At 36.0% G+C, this 14,254-nt stretch overlaps 2 protein-coding genes across 4 annotated transcripts; both read left to right on the top strand.

Annotated features, from left to right (window-relative positions):
• The first annotated feature begins 661 nt into the window (after positions 1-661).
• Positions 662-3,416, top strand: LOC148861854 (putative membrane-associated kinase regulator 1). 2 transcript variants are annotated; one of them, XM_088941003.1, is made up of 2 exons: positions 736-1,836; positions 2,635-3,416. In XM_088941003.1, the coding sequence occupies exons 1-2, from the start codon at positions 855-857 to the stop codon at positions 2,727-2,729; spliced, it is 1,077 nt and encodes a 358-aa protein (XP_088797129.1). In that variant the 5' UTR covers positions 736-854; the 3' UTR covers positions 2,730-3,416. The 2 variants fall into 2 exon arrangements, with proteins under 2 accessions (XP_088797131.1, XP_088797129.1); XM_088941005.1 differs by lacking the exon at positions 2,635-3,416 and having other exon boundaries at positions 662-2,005.
• A 7,442-nt stretch (positions 3,417-10,858) lies between these two features.
• Positions 10,859-14,242, top strand: LOC148861853 (Tetratricopeptide repeat (TPR)-like superfamily protein). 2 transcript variants are annotated; one of them, XM_088982474.1, is made up of 2 exons: positions 10,859-13,139; positions 13,923-14,242. In XM_088982474.1, exon 1 carries the CDS (start codon positions 11,145-11,147, stop codon positions 13,131-13,133), a length of 1,989 nt encoding a protein of 662 aa, XP_088838600.1. In that variant the 5' UTR covers positions 10,859-11,144; the 3' UTR covers positions 13,134-13,139; positions 13,923-14,242. The 2 variants fall into 2 exon arrangements, with proteins under 2 accessions (XP_088838600.1, XP_088838601.1); XM_088982475.1 differs by having other exon boundaries at positions 10,860-13,081.
• Positions 14,243-14,254: the final 12 nt, after the last annotated feature.

The following is a 14,254-nucleotide window of genomic DNA, read 5'->3' as shown; positions in this document are numbered from 1 at the left end:
ATCAAATTGAATCAATTCGCTTAATCATATTTTCCGATTCCATATTTTCGATTCGATTCGATTTTTCATGGACACCCCGAAACCACCAAACTTTCCAATCGGTCAAGCCATGAGCCAAAATTATAAAAAAAATTCCATGTCATCAAAGTTTGAAACAAGGCCACTGCTTGCATATCCCGAACGCCATGACAACTTTGGAATGTATAAAGAATTTGGGGAAGCGAGATTAAGGAGTCCAATTTCCAACATAAGAGCCTTTTGATGGGTCTACAATTATAGGTTCGAGGCCTAATCTATGCATCCTCATAGCCCCCAACTAAAAGGTTCTGATCCAACAGTTTTGGCGTGAGAAGGACAAACCCTTGGCAATCCTCCCCCATCGTTGTCTAAATACAAGATGGTCAAAAAGTTAGAAATCAATTATCTTCGAGGTGAATTTCCGTATCTATCGAATCCTTCCAAAGCTCAAACTCTTTTGGATCGGTAAGCTGTCAACACTCAAGTACCCATCTTGACTCAATACCCGATAGGGCGAAATGGCGAATACTTCAAATGAGTAAAGCCGGTGAGTGAAAACTGAAACTCACATACGTGGCACGTGAGACCTAACTCAAATGATAGATACATGACACGTGACAGTTTCTGAATCATACACATGCTAACCAAAAGAGAAAGGAGAAAAAAAATAGACGGTTCGAATTCCCATGTGAACCACCCCTCTCACACTCTCTCTCTCTCTCTGCAAATTTGAGTCCACCACTATTATAAGTTCATTGCTCCATCTCAACCGGTTTATTTGCATTTGTTTATCTCTGCTCTGTGGGGGGCTTAACGATAGACATGTAGTAAGGAAAATGGGTAAGAGAAGAGAAAAAGATCCCAAATCTCTCACCCTTCCTTCATCCCCTGCTCACTCTTTCTCTTCATCATCTTCGTCGGACTTCGAGTTCACCATCTCTCTATCCCCTCGAATGGCCTCCTCCAATCTCTGTCCAGCCGACGAGCTCTTCTACAAGGGCCAGCTTCTCCCTCTCCATCTCTCTCCCCGCCTCTCCATGGTTCGAACTCTCCTGCTCGCCTCGTCCAGCTCTTCATCTTGCTCCGACTCCACTACCACCGCTTCTCGAGACTCGACCGGCAGCTCCAATGACTCTAGCTCCTCTTTTTCCGGTGACCTCGTCTTGTTCACCGAGTGTGACTCGTCGCGGCCGAGTTCGGTGACAGAGGAAGACGAGTTTAAGCGTCTCAACCACAATTATCACCATCAGAGCCCACAGATCAAGAAATCCAAGTACTTCTCTCTGGCGAGGTTCTCTTCTGTGTTTCGCAAAGACAACAACAAGCATAGAGATCAAGAGAATGCATCGGCTCCTTCTTCTGTGAAGCGGATGAGCGCGTCGGCCAAGGACGTGATAAGGAAGTATTTGAAAAAGGTGAAACCTTTATACGAGAAGTTATCACAGAAGCAGCAGCAACAGAAGGCGGCGGCGATGGTAACAGTGGCTTCGTTGGCAACGAGGACAGAGAAGTCCGGGAAAAACAGAGAAATCTCTGCTTCAAGTACGAGGAAAGAGAACAACAGTGTATTCTCTCATTCGTTCTCTGGAAACCTGAAATACCCACGAAGGAAAAAATGTGTTTCTAGTTGCCCGTCTTCGACGCGGTCATCGCCCAGTCATTCCGGTGTGCTTTGTCGAAGCGGAGTTTTTGGTGGTAACATCGTTGGAAGCATGCAGTATGCAGATTCATCGTCAATGGAGGAGTTGCAGAGTGCGATTCAAGGAGCCATTACTCACTGCAAGAACTCCTTGCTTCAGAAATCAGAACAAAACGCTGGTGAGTAATTAGATCTGAAAGTTAGTGTTAATTTTGCTCAGAAAGAATGTACCTAAATCTCTGTTTAATTTTTGTTCCTTTCTAATCTCAAGAACTTAAAACCAGATGTCTCTTAGAAAAGAATGTATCTAAATCTCTTCTCTTATTCGATGATGATTACTACGAGAAACCCATCTCGATTTTCTCTTGGTTTGGCTTGACAATTTACGTTTACGGATCTGGGTCTTGGGCTCTGAATTTATTTGGCTTAATGGATGTTCGACTTTTCTGATAAAAGCTGCATCATTTCTTTTCTTCAGTTTTTCTGAATCAACCCCATCTCTTTACTTGAAATTAAAATCAACATTTTTACTAAATTTTGTATGATTTCCACATTGCAATTTAGCTCCGGGTCAACAGGGAACCATCCATGTGCCATACCTTCAAATTTGCTGAAAATTAAAATCTTTTACTCGATATTTTTTCGAGGAGATGAGACACTGATATTTATTAGGAAACGTCCTATGAGCTTCTTTGTAATCTGATTCCTATTTTTTAAATTTAAACAAATAGCAATGTGCTTTTCAATTTTCATTATTGAAGCAAAAAAATATAAAATAATAAACAGATAGGCTTCAATTAAGGAGATCAAGCTTGATAGAATACTGTTAACACCTACGGTCATATGTGATGGCGTTTCAGAACCGTATTACATTGTTCGTATTCGTTTGTTGTTTACGCCGGCTCTGAGATCTGTGAATGCGGATAAAATAGACGGAGAGAGAGAAGACCTTTAATTTTTTGTTTTTTTTAAATCAGAGCATATTGATATTGACAAAGTGGGGCCAGTCCATCGAAGAGCTGACAGGTGGCAAGGAAACCGAATCGGGCCTTTGAATGATGAAGCAAATTGATGACATGTGGCAAACTAAAACCAATAACGGGCAAATCGCTGTGGAAGAGAAAATAAATAGTGCAAGAAATGTCTATCTTCATCAATGAATCTGCACACCTCACCGTACATCTGCTCATTGGCTGGTAAATCTGACAGTTCTTTTACGGGGTCCAGGCGCCCAGCTAATGGGAACAGTTTTGTCACAGCGGATATATGTACGTAACATGATGCTGACAAAGCCACCCAGCTTTAGCCGTTAGTAACATACATACTTATTATGCTGAAGGGATATGTCCTAGACAACTGGTGGCTTGAATTGCCACGTGGAAAGATCAGCAACCTACAGACTAGCTACGTGTACAGACGTTGGCTTGAAGCAGCAGTTACAAAAAACAAGTCACAACTCACACACAGACTGCAATTTTAGACCGGGCCGGCCGGCCGGGCCAATCTGTCCGAAGCTGTTAAGCACGAGACTCCATCCACACAGCTTCCCACATGAGCCTAGCCGCTCATCAAGTATAAATGAGGAAGCGCGTTTGAGATGTGCGGCTGTAGATCATGTTAAAAGTTGCTTTGGGTAGCAGGTAGGGTCTGGCGGTCTCCGGAAACCGGAGGTCCGGAACGATGCGTTTCGTACGCTTACGATGAGAATGTATTCAAATTTCAAAGTTCAAGTAATCCAGATGGATCTGGTTAATGTAAAGGGTAGTTAGGTAATTAAATATGGACGTACTATTGACGGGGAAAATGGCAACAAGGCCAAACCCCATCCATCTGACGACGGACTGTCCGCATTGAATTCGTATCTCCGGCCGCAAAAGGTCAAAGAAAACATTCTTTTTGAGGTAGGGCTGTGATTTGTCGAATCATACATTTAATACTCATCCACATATAATACGATACAGCTGAGCCCATCTTATATGATATATCCACTCTAACCCAACCAAATCCCATCTTCTTTAGAGGATATAGAAAATTAGAAATATAGGCCTATTTAGAGTTCAGTCTGAATCATCTTGAAATCAGAATGAATTAGAATTAGAATGTTCTATTCTTAAAGTTGGAATAAGTTGAAATGGGATTACATTCTTTAAGAAAGGAGAGAAAATTGTTATTCCCTTAAATAGGAGGTATGCCATTCTAACAGAATGGGATTTTGATTTTGTCCAACCATAGAGTGGGAATTGGAACCCGTTCTCATTCCAATTTCAGACCCTTACATGGATCTCATTTGGAAGGGCAGAGCTGAATATTCAAGGCCCTGTTTCGTTCGTGGAAATAGGGGTCTGGAATTGGATCGGAATAGGCTATTCCTGTTCCAACTGTTTTGTTGGGCACAATTGGAAATCCAATTCCCATTTCTGCTTGAATGACATTTTCCCATTTGAGGGAATGGCCATTTCTTGCCCCTCTCTTAAGAATACAATCCCATTTTTATCAATTCTAATTCTAATTTTCATTCTTATCTGAACCAAACAGATTATGGGAATAAATTATTCTGATTCTGATTTTAAAGGATTTTTTGCCCATTTAGGCTATTAGGATTTTTCGCCAGGTTGTCTGTGTGAAGCCCACCTTGAAAAGCTAAAAGCACATCCCTCTCAAGGGCAAATACTTTGGTGTCTGGGTTGTTAGGAATGTTCTTGGGGTTGACATGTTATCATAAGGGGCTATAAGAGTAATTGTCCACGATAATCTTTCAACCAAAGCTACAATCATGCAAACAATGGACTGAATGGGTTGACATGTCATGCCAAAGAAAAAGTTTCTCAACTGCCAAGGTATTCTCCTCATTTGGGCATATAAAAAGAGAACTGGCTGGTGTAGCCAATGTTAAAAAATTTCCATATGTATCAGACCGTATTGGCCGATATCTATCATATTGAGAGGCTACTAATACACCTCTACAGGGTGTGTTTCGGTGTATGATTTGGTTCAAGGAGTAGACGGACCTTAAGTCAGTACATCGGCCTGTATTGATATTTTGAATCTTGGGTGTATAGTCTAGGGCTAAAACCATGAAATCAAGGTGGGGCCACAGCAAGGCATCAAGGGCTGTGATTCATTGCTTTTTTTAGCTCAAAACTATGCCAACAGCCATAACAGATTTTCCTCAAAAAGAAAACAGAGGATTTGGAGATGAATAAGGGAGAAAGAAGAAATGAATTACCAAGAAGACCCAATGAAACACTATGGCTCACTAAGGTTGTGTTTGGTATCAATGCTGTTTCTACTATCAAGGTTTGGATTTTATAATATAATTTTTAAGAAACTATTTTGTCGCATCACATCAAATAACCACTTCCACTAAAAAATGTATGCATTGGATTGTTGTTGGCATTTATGATAGAAACATCAAAATTTTGTCAAAAATGAAATTTTTTATGCAAATGATTTCCTATTTTGTCAAAAATTTGTATCCATAAACCCCAGTAAAATTTATAATAAAAATAACAATAATACCAAACACAACCTTATTAGCGTATAAACCCCACTTACAGGTTTCGCTCTATAAATTCTCCCTCTTGATTTGGGAATAATCTTTTTGCATCCAACCGAGACTGGCGTTGTAATATGGCCCTATCTTAATACAGTATTTTCTTTTTGCCAAAAGAAAGTCCAAACTAAACATAGCCCACAGACTGGCGTTGTAATATGGCCCTATCTTAATACAGTATTTTCTTTTAGCCAAAAGAAAATCCAAACTAAACATAGTCCACCTAATTCCACCATGGGTTGTCACCATCACACTTTTCTGAACCAAATTTGCTTTCTAACGAGATAGATTCTTCTTTGGCCCATTGGACTGTCTAAATGACTTGGACCATCCATCCTCAAAATTTCCCCAGGTGTAAAGGTGAAAAAAAAGTTGGTTGGGTGAATGGACTTCATATACACTCTGATGGGTTCTGTCAGTTCTCTAGGGAAAAAAATTCCCTACGGTTGAACTTTGGTTCCACTAGGAAAAAGGAAAGTAATATAAAAAGAAAAAAACAAACAATCTTTTGTTCTCCTTTCTTCAAATTATACACTCCTTTTGGTTGCATGTGAAACGAAAGAAAAACAAATGATGTCCACGGAAACAATGCTAGGAAGGTAATTAGACCGTTGAATATCAAACCATTTTGGTATGAAAATCAAATCAAACCAAATTGTTTTATTAGGGCTTGGGTCATTCTGTTGGGCTTAAACTAATAAATATAGCCTTTTAGTCATCATAAATCCAATGAATCATCATAACCCGTATGCTATATAAGCATTAAGTTTGGTTAGAACAATATACTTTTAGGACCCTAAGCTCAATTCCATTAACCATCCGAACAACATTGAGTTTTTAGTTGATCTAACAAAAAACGAAAAAGCAATTACAAGGAATTCTAACATCAGAATTTACGGTTTGGTTTGGTTCTAAAATTCAAGAAATCAAACTAAGTATAAAAGAATGTCAAACTAAACCAAACCGCCAATTTTCTATTAAAATTTTTGTTTGCACATATATAACCAATACTAATAATCTGGCAATGTGGAGGAAACCGCCAAGGCAACACAAGTGCAAAATTTTGTATTTGTAATATTTTGTATGCATTTGTATTAAACATATTTGTACTTATACTCTTTCTAAATTGAGCCATAAACTCAGTTTAGAAGCAGTATAAATGCAAATATGTACAACATAAATACATACTAAATGATAAAAAATATAAGGTTTTGCACTCTTCATATTTGTATTTATACTCCTTCCAAAGTCAGCCTTAGGTTTGTAACTTAATCGGACCATGGCTTAGGACTGAGCACTAGTTTTCTGTAAGTTGAACTGGGTTTTACTTGTGGGTTGGGCCTAAGCCGAGATACCAGCCTAAAGTTGACTTCCAATGGTGATAGGACTGCATGTGCTACTGTTATTCTCATTGTTTGTGATTCTGGATTACTTGTGAGTTCCAAGTGCAACCCACTAAACTATGAATTATTAATAAGCTGTATGTTCTAACATTGAAATCTAAGGATAATTGGATCAGTTGTCCAATTGTGTATTGATAAATGGGTTACACAAACCCTATCTCTCCTTTTTTTTTTTTTCTCTTGATAGATAAATGTGCTACACTGCCCTCTCGAAGGCAACAAACCCCTAAGACTTTTTTTTTTTTTTTTGAGCAAATAGATTACACAAACCCTATGGGAACCCAAAAGTGTCATGAATAAGTTATACCACAATATTTTAATGGCATCATGTATAAGCATTATTCAGTTAAAACCGAAAACCAAACCAAAAATTGTGGTTTTGGTTTTTAGAATATAAATTTGGTTAATTGAAAAAAATCAAATTAACCAAACTTTGCTATATAACAAGTAATATATATTATATAACATATAATGTTTAATATATAATATATTTATATATATATTAATACATAACCTAATGACCTTTGATATTATATATATATATATATATATATATATATATATATTATTGAAATTCAGTTTTAATTAGAATAACTGAAAACTGAACCGAAAATTTCGATTTTAGTTAGTTTTTTTTATATTTCAGTTTTGGTTCGATTTTTATTTTTAAACTTTGATTTATTCGATTTGTTTTTTAACCAAATTAATACAATGCTCACCCCTAATCATATAACTTCACTGTTTGTAAGTAGTGGTTGTTTAATCATTCTTTAATTCCAAGCAATGAATTAAGACATTTGAAAATGTCCAATAAAAAGATACTTGTCTAAATGTCTTTTCACCTTTTTGCAAGCAATGTGCATGGTAACTAGTAAGCTTAAAAAAAGCAATTCTTACCAAAATTCTCAATACACTCTTTGGTTCAAACTTCAAAGTTATTGTTCACTGCACAAACTCAAAAGCAAAAAGCTTATGCAAACAGAACCTTTCTGAAAATGTACCCTTTTTAAAACCGCTGTTAATGTCCCTTTCTAAAATATGGCACCTTTTTCATTTTTTGATTTTAGGGGTGCAACTTGGGCAGTCTCAAGTTCAGCTTTTGCCAAAATTTGAATGGGCCCAATATGAAACTCAGGTCAAAAGTAGTGTAAAATGTTAACTCTTGTCAACCTTAGTTGTACCGTTAATTCAAGTTTTTTGGGTTATATTTTAACTCATTTAAACTAAGGGTGATTATGGATTAGGCTTGGCTTTGGACCTATGTTGTTACATTTGTTATACTTAATATATACTAATTCAATTTATAGATAAAATCCTTGTTGTTTCGGGGTATAACCTATTTTAGGGGATAGGCAACTATTCTTGATTGGAGGCATCTAACTTCAATTTTCTCTTCCTATAGTCTCCATCATATATCTCCACCAGACTTTGCAAGGTCTCTTGTACTAGATGAAATGTAATTTTGGGTTAATGAACATTGGCTTAAAAAATACATACAATATATATATATATATATATATATATATATATATATATATATGAGCTGGGTTGGGCTGAAGTTAGGGGTGTAAACGGATTAAATTTGAATTGGATCAGGCAATATCTGAATTTGAATATGGTTAAATATTTAAATTTCGATTCAAATTCCACTAAATGATTATTTTAGGTAATTAAAGATATATAAAATAAATATTTTGTTTAAATAAAGTATATAAATATAAATTATTTATATAATTTAATTATTGTGTATATAAATTATATATCATTTAAAAATTTTATATTTTATATATAAGAATTAAATAATTGGTCAAATTCGGATATTTATTGAATCGAATTGGGTCATATCCGAATTTGAATCCGATTAGATATTCGATATGAATATGATATCCGAATTTAACCTATTAGATACTTGAATTATTTGAATTTGATTTGATTATGTCGAATCTCTAATTCAAAATCGAATTTTCAAATACTGTTGACACCCCTAGTTGAAGCTAGGGGTGTAAACGGATCGAATTTGAATTGTATCAAGCAATATCCGATTTGAATCCGATTAATAAATCTGATATCCGAATTTGATTCAATATCCAATGGATATTAAAAATTAATATTCGAAAATCGAATTTGATTAGATATTCGAATATTCGATTGGATTCAGATTCAATTAATTAATCATTTTAGATAATTAATAAATATATAAAATAAATATTTTATTGATATAAAGTATATAAATATATAAATTATTTATATAATTTAATTATTGTATATAAATTATTTAAAATATTTTGTATGTTATATATAAGAATTAAATAATCGATCAAATTTGGATATTTATCGAATCGAATTAGGTCATATATGAATTCGAATCTGATTAACTATTCAGTAAGAATAGCATATCTGAATTCAACCGGTTAGATATTCGAAGTATCCGAATTCGATTTGATTATATCGAATATTGAATTCAAAATTGGATTTTTGAATACCATTGACAACCCTAATTGAAATTTAATGGACCGAGGCCAAGCGAGGTTAGAAAAGATCACCACTCATTTAAATTAGCTCAACCGATGGCATTTTTAGTAGGTGTGAGAATTCAATTTATTCGGTTAAAAATCAAATAGAATAAACCAAAATAAAAAAATGAAACTGAAAATTTTAAAATAATACCAGGCAATATTCGAATTCGAATTTGATTAAAGATTCAAATATTCGATTCGATTTGAATTCAACTAATTGATTATTTTAGGTAATTAATAAATATATAAAATAAATATCTTATTTTTATAAAGTATATAAATATATAAATTATTAATGTAATCTAATTATTATTATATATATATGTAAATTATATAAAACATTTAAAAATTTATATTATATATATAAGAATTAAATAATTGGTCAAATTCGGATATTTATCTAATCGAATCAGGTCATATCCGAATTCAAATCCAATTAGCTATTCGGTATAAATAGGATATCTGAACTCAACCAATTAGATACTCGAATTATTGGAATTCGATTGAATTATGTTGAATCTTGAATTCTAAATGTGATTTTCAAATACCAATTGACACCCCTTGCTGAAGCGTTAATGGGCGTAGGCCAAGCCGGGTTAGAAATGACCACCACTGATTTAAATTAGCTCAGCCGATGGCGTTTTTCAGTAGGGGGAGAATTCAATTTATTCGGTTAAAAATTGAATCGGATAAACCAGAATTTTTAAAACATAAATAAAAAAATGAAAACTGAAACCGAAACCAAATTACAATAAAACCGAAATAACCGAACCAAGATTTTTGGTTCGGTTTTCGGTTATTTCAGTTAAAAATCAAATTTAATTAATATATATAATATTATATTATAACCTATAATATATATTATAATATATTATGAAATTTATATTCATTATAATACATTGTATAGAATATATTGATATATAAATATATAGCATGTTAAATATTAAATATTAAATATTGTACATTATATATTATATAATATAATGTACTTTACTTAATTTCTTTTTTTCGGTTAATCGAATTTCTAAAACTAAAAACTAAAACTGAACCAAAATTGCTAAAAACTGAATTAACCAAACCGAATTACCCAAAAACTGAAAAACGAATCGAAAAAAAGCCGAAAGCGAATGGCTATTAGACATGCTCGTATACCCCTAGTTTTCAGAGCATATACCCCTAAGTCCCTAACATGCCTATTAGACCTGTTCATGGGCTGGGTATCTTGACGGGTTGGCCCAGCCCGACCTGATTTAAGTTGGGCTTGGACAAGATTCCAGGACCACGGGCTCAAGCTCAGACATAAAATAACGGGCCTGACTTTTTATGGGCCAGGCTTGGGCTTTCTAAAAAAAAGTGGTATGAGCTTGAGCTGGACTTGATAATGTATTATATTAATAAAATATAGTTTATATAATAAAAAAGCATTTATAATATATTTTTCTTCTCTTTTTTCAAGTAATAATGAGATTTTTCATTTTTTTTAGGTTTTGAGGTCTTTTAATATAAATAAAACAGCTTTTAAATGAATTAAAAAGGATTTTTTTTTTCTTTCCAAATTTCTAGCCGGGCTCAAGTTTGGACCTGGGATTCGGGCTCAAGAACTAGGCCTGATGGTCGGACCGGGCTTGGGCTCAAGCCTGAACTGTTAATGTAGAGGCAAAACCCGGCCCGGCCCGGCCCATGAACAGGTCTATTGGCTATATACTGATGCGAGCTCGGTTTAAGTGCCGTTTGGGAAGGCTTTATGAATTTGTAGAGTGAAGAGATGCTATTTGCTCCACGCTTCTTAACTCCGAGTCTCTGACCACGCAGCCCCTCTACTGATGACGGCTTGGAGCTGCTGGACCTAAATTCTTGAGGGCATTTTTATATCAAACAGCTCTATAATGACTGCAACACCTATAACTTTGCTTGTTGCGTCCTCTTTGATACTCTACGGGCTAAGGATCTGAGCTCGGGCAGTATCTTAACAGACAACACTTACCTCCTTTTAACAGTCAGGCTGCGTTTCATGGATGAAAGCGAGATGGGCGATCTGCAGATTCAAGTCCGACCTTCCCTTCTCTGCCATACATTCTGTCATGAGAAGCAGAAATCAGACTTCACAAGTTGCTTCCCTGGATACGATAAACGTCGGCTTTTCCCTCAACCCCGTAAATTTAAGCTCCCTCCTTTCTCTTTGTGGCAAGGAAGGGGATTTTCGACTTGGGTCTTGCATTCATGCCGTCATCATGAAGAATTTTGAGTCTTTCAATCTAAAGAACCAAACTAATATCCGGAATATCCTTGTTATTTGGAATTCTCTTGTTTCAATGTACTCAAGATGTGGAGAATTATCATATGCGGCTAAAGTGTTTGATCAAATGCCTGTTAAAGATACTGTTTCGTGGAATTCACTGATTTCTGGTCTTCTAAGAGGTCAAGAGCTTGATATGGGATTTGGGTTATTTAAAAAGATGCATGGCTCGGGTACTTTTCAATTAGATCGAGCAACTTTGACTACCATTTTATCTGCTTGTGATAAGCCTGATCTTCTTTGTGTGAGCAAGATGGTACATTCTCTGGTGTTCCTAAATGGATATAAGCGTGAGGTTTCAGTGGGAAATGCTTTGATAACTTCTTACTTTAAGTGTGGATGTTACACTTCAGGAAGACGTGTTTTTGATGAGATGTCTGAAAGGAATGTTATCACTTGGACGGCTGTGATCTCAGGTCTTGCTCAGAGAGAGTTTTACGAGGAGAGTTTCACTTTGTTCTTGAAGATGCGGCATGGGGAGGTGGATCCGAATTCTTTGACATACTCGAGCTCAGTCATGGCATGTGCTGGTTTACAGGCACTAAAAGAAGGGCGTCAAATCCATGCCCTTGTCCTGAAGTCGGGAGTTCACTCAGATTTGTGCATCGAGAGTTCTCTAATGGATATGTATTGCAAGTGTAATAGCATGGAAGATGCCTGCCGGATTTTCGAGGATGCTGAGGTGCTCGATGAGGTTTCCATTACCGTGATTCTTGGGGGGTTTGCTCAAAATGGGTTCGAGGAAGACGCTCTCCGACTTTTTGTGAAGATAATGAGGGTAGGAATTGAGATTGATCCAAACATGATTTCGGCTGTCTTAGGGGTGTTTGGTGTTGTTACATCATTGGCTTTAGGGAAGCAAATTCATTCCTTAGTAATCAAGAGAAATTTAGGGTTTAATCCTTTTGTAAGCAATGGGATCATCAACATGTACTCAAAGTGTGGGGATCTGGCAGAGTCTATAAAAGTATTTGATGGGATGGTTCAGAGAAATTCAGTTTCATGGAACTCCATGATTGCAGCGTTTGCACGCCATGGTCATGGTGTTGAAGCACTTCAGTTGTATGAAAATATGAGGTTAGAAGGTGTGGAGCCAACAGATGTGACATTTCTTTCATTGCTTCATGCTTGTAGCCATATTGGATCAGTTGAGAAGGGAATGGAATTCTTGGAGGCCATGGTTAATCTTCATGGAATTAGTCCAAGAATGGAACATTATGCATGTGTGGTTGACTTGTTGGGTCGGGCAGGATGTTTAAATGAAGCCAAGGCCTTCATTGAGGGATTGCCAATGGAGCCTGGTGTTCTAGTCTGGCAAGCCTTCCTTGGTGCCTGTAGTATTTATGGGGATTCAAAAATGGGGAAATATGCGGCAGATCACTTACTTTCAGTGGTACCTGTGAGCCCCAGTGCATATGTTTTGATGGCAAATATATATTCCTCTGAAGGAAGATGGGAAGAGAGAGCTAGGGTTATCAAGAAAATGAAGGAAATGAGAGTAAAGAAAGAGACAGGGAGGAGTTGGATTGAGATTGAAAAGGAAATACACAGCTTTGTTGTCGAGGATAGGCTCCATCCACAAGCTGAGACCATCTATGAGGTTCTGGAGGAATTGATTGGACTCATGAGAGATGAAGGATATGTTCCTGATAAGAGGTTTGTGCTTTATGATTTGGACCAAGATGGCAAAGGAGTTTCTCAATGTTGAATCTAGGTATTGTTTGCATGGGTGCAATTTATACGATAAGCTGATTTGAACTTGAATTTTAATACGAAAATAAGAAAATGTAATCTTAACAGCAATTTGCACCTGCGGGAGGGGGGAATGAGTAGCAAGAAAGATTACAAGCATACGACGTAATAATTTAGAGGCTGTTTGGTACAGTGGCGTTGCATTGCATTTTGGGTTGATCAATACAAATTTGTGAGAAATGTGTTGTCACATCATATATTGAGTGTCGTTTCAATTAGAAAAATGCATGTGTGTGATTAAGCATTGCAATTTATGATTGAAACTCAAATTTGGCATTTTAGGTAGAAATAACAATTTGTATTGATCAACTCAAAACACTTCAAGATAGAAAAAACAATCCAAAATGCAACACAACACAATGGTAGATGAACCCTAAATGGTTGTATTGTTGTCAACCTTGATGAGCTTCCCATAATTTTCAGCTATTAGCATCTAATATGTTTAGGTCAAACTCCTCTGTTCTTGTATGTGAATGGAGATGATTTATAATATATTAGCTATCATTCAACTGTTTTAGTTAGAAAATACCTTCATGTTGTCACCATCGGTGTTATTGGGTTACTGTCATCTTTAGATACTTGATCAATAGTCTTCTTCCTTCCATTTCTAAATTCCTTATTGTTTGTATGGTTGAAACCTTTTAGTTATAAAACACCTTAATGTTGTAACCATCGGTGTTATTGGGTTTCTTCTTCCTTTCATTTCCAAATTCCTTATTGTTTTTTATGGTTGAAACCATTGTAGGGATTGTTGGTTCATTATCTAATGATAGATGAACGAATATCTGTCTATCAAATTCTTCAACAAGATGAGATTGAAACTGAGTAGACTAGACAGGAAAGCTAGCGAGGCAGTTGGCAATGGTATCTCGTTCATGCTGACAAAAACTTCAACACCTTACAACGATGATCACCGGAAGCCCCATGACTATCAGGTCTGTGGATGTGGGTCTTATCTGGCAGGTTCCATATGACTGGTTTTGTGAATTCATACAGGTTTGTCAATTCACTAAATCCTTGATGAATAATGGATTTGCAATGTGGAAGTTGAAAATTACACCTACAGTAATTCAGATA

Source organism: Nelumbo lutea, chromosome 4, assembly GCF_056320005.1.
Source record: "Nelumbo lutea isolate HS-2025 chromosome 4, American lotus-T2T, whole genome shotgun sequence".
NCBI lineage: Eukaryota > Viridiplantae > Streptophyta > Magnoliopsida > Proteales > Nelumbonaceae > Nelumbo > Nelumbo lutea.
Note: the sequence above shows the minus strand (reverse complement) of the source record. Positions and strands in the feature narration are given on the sequence as shown.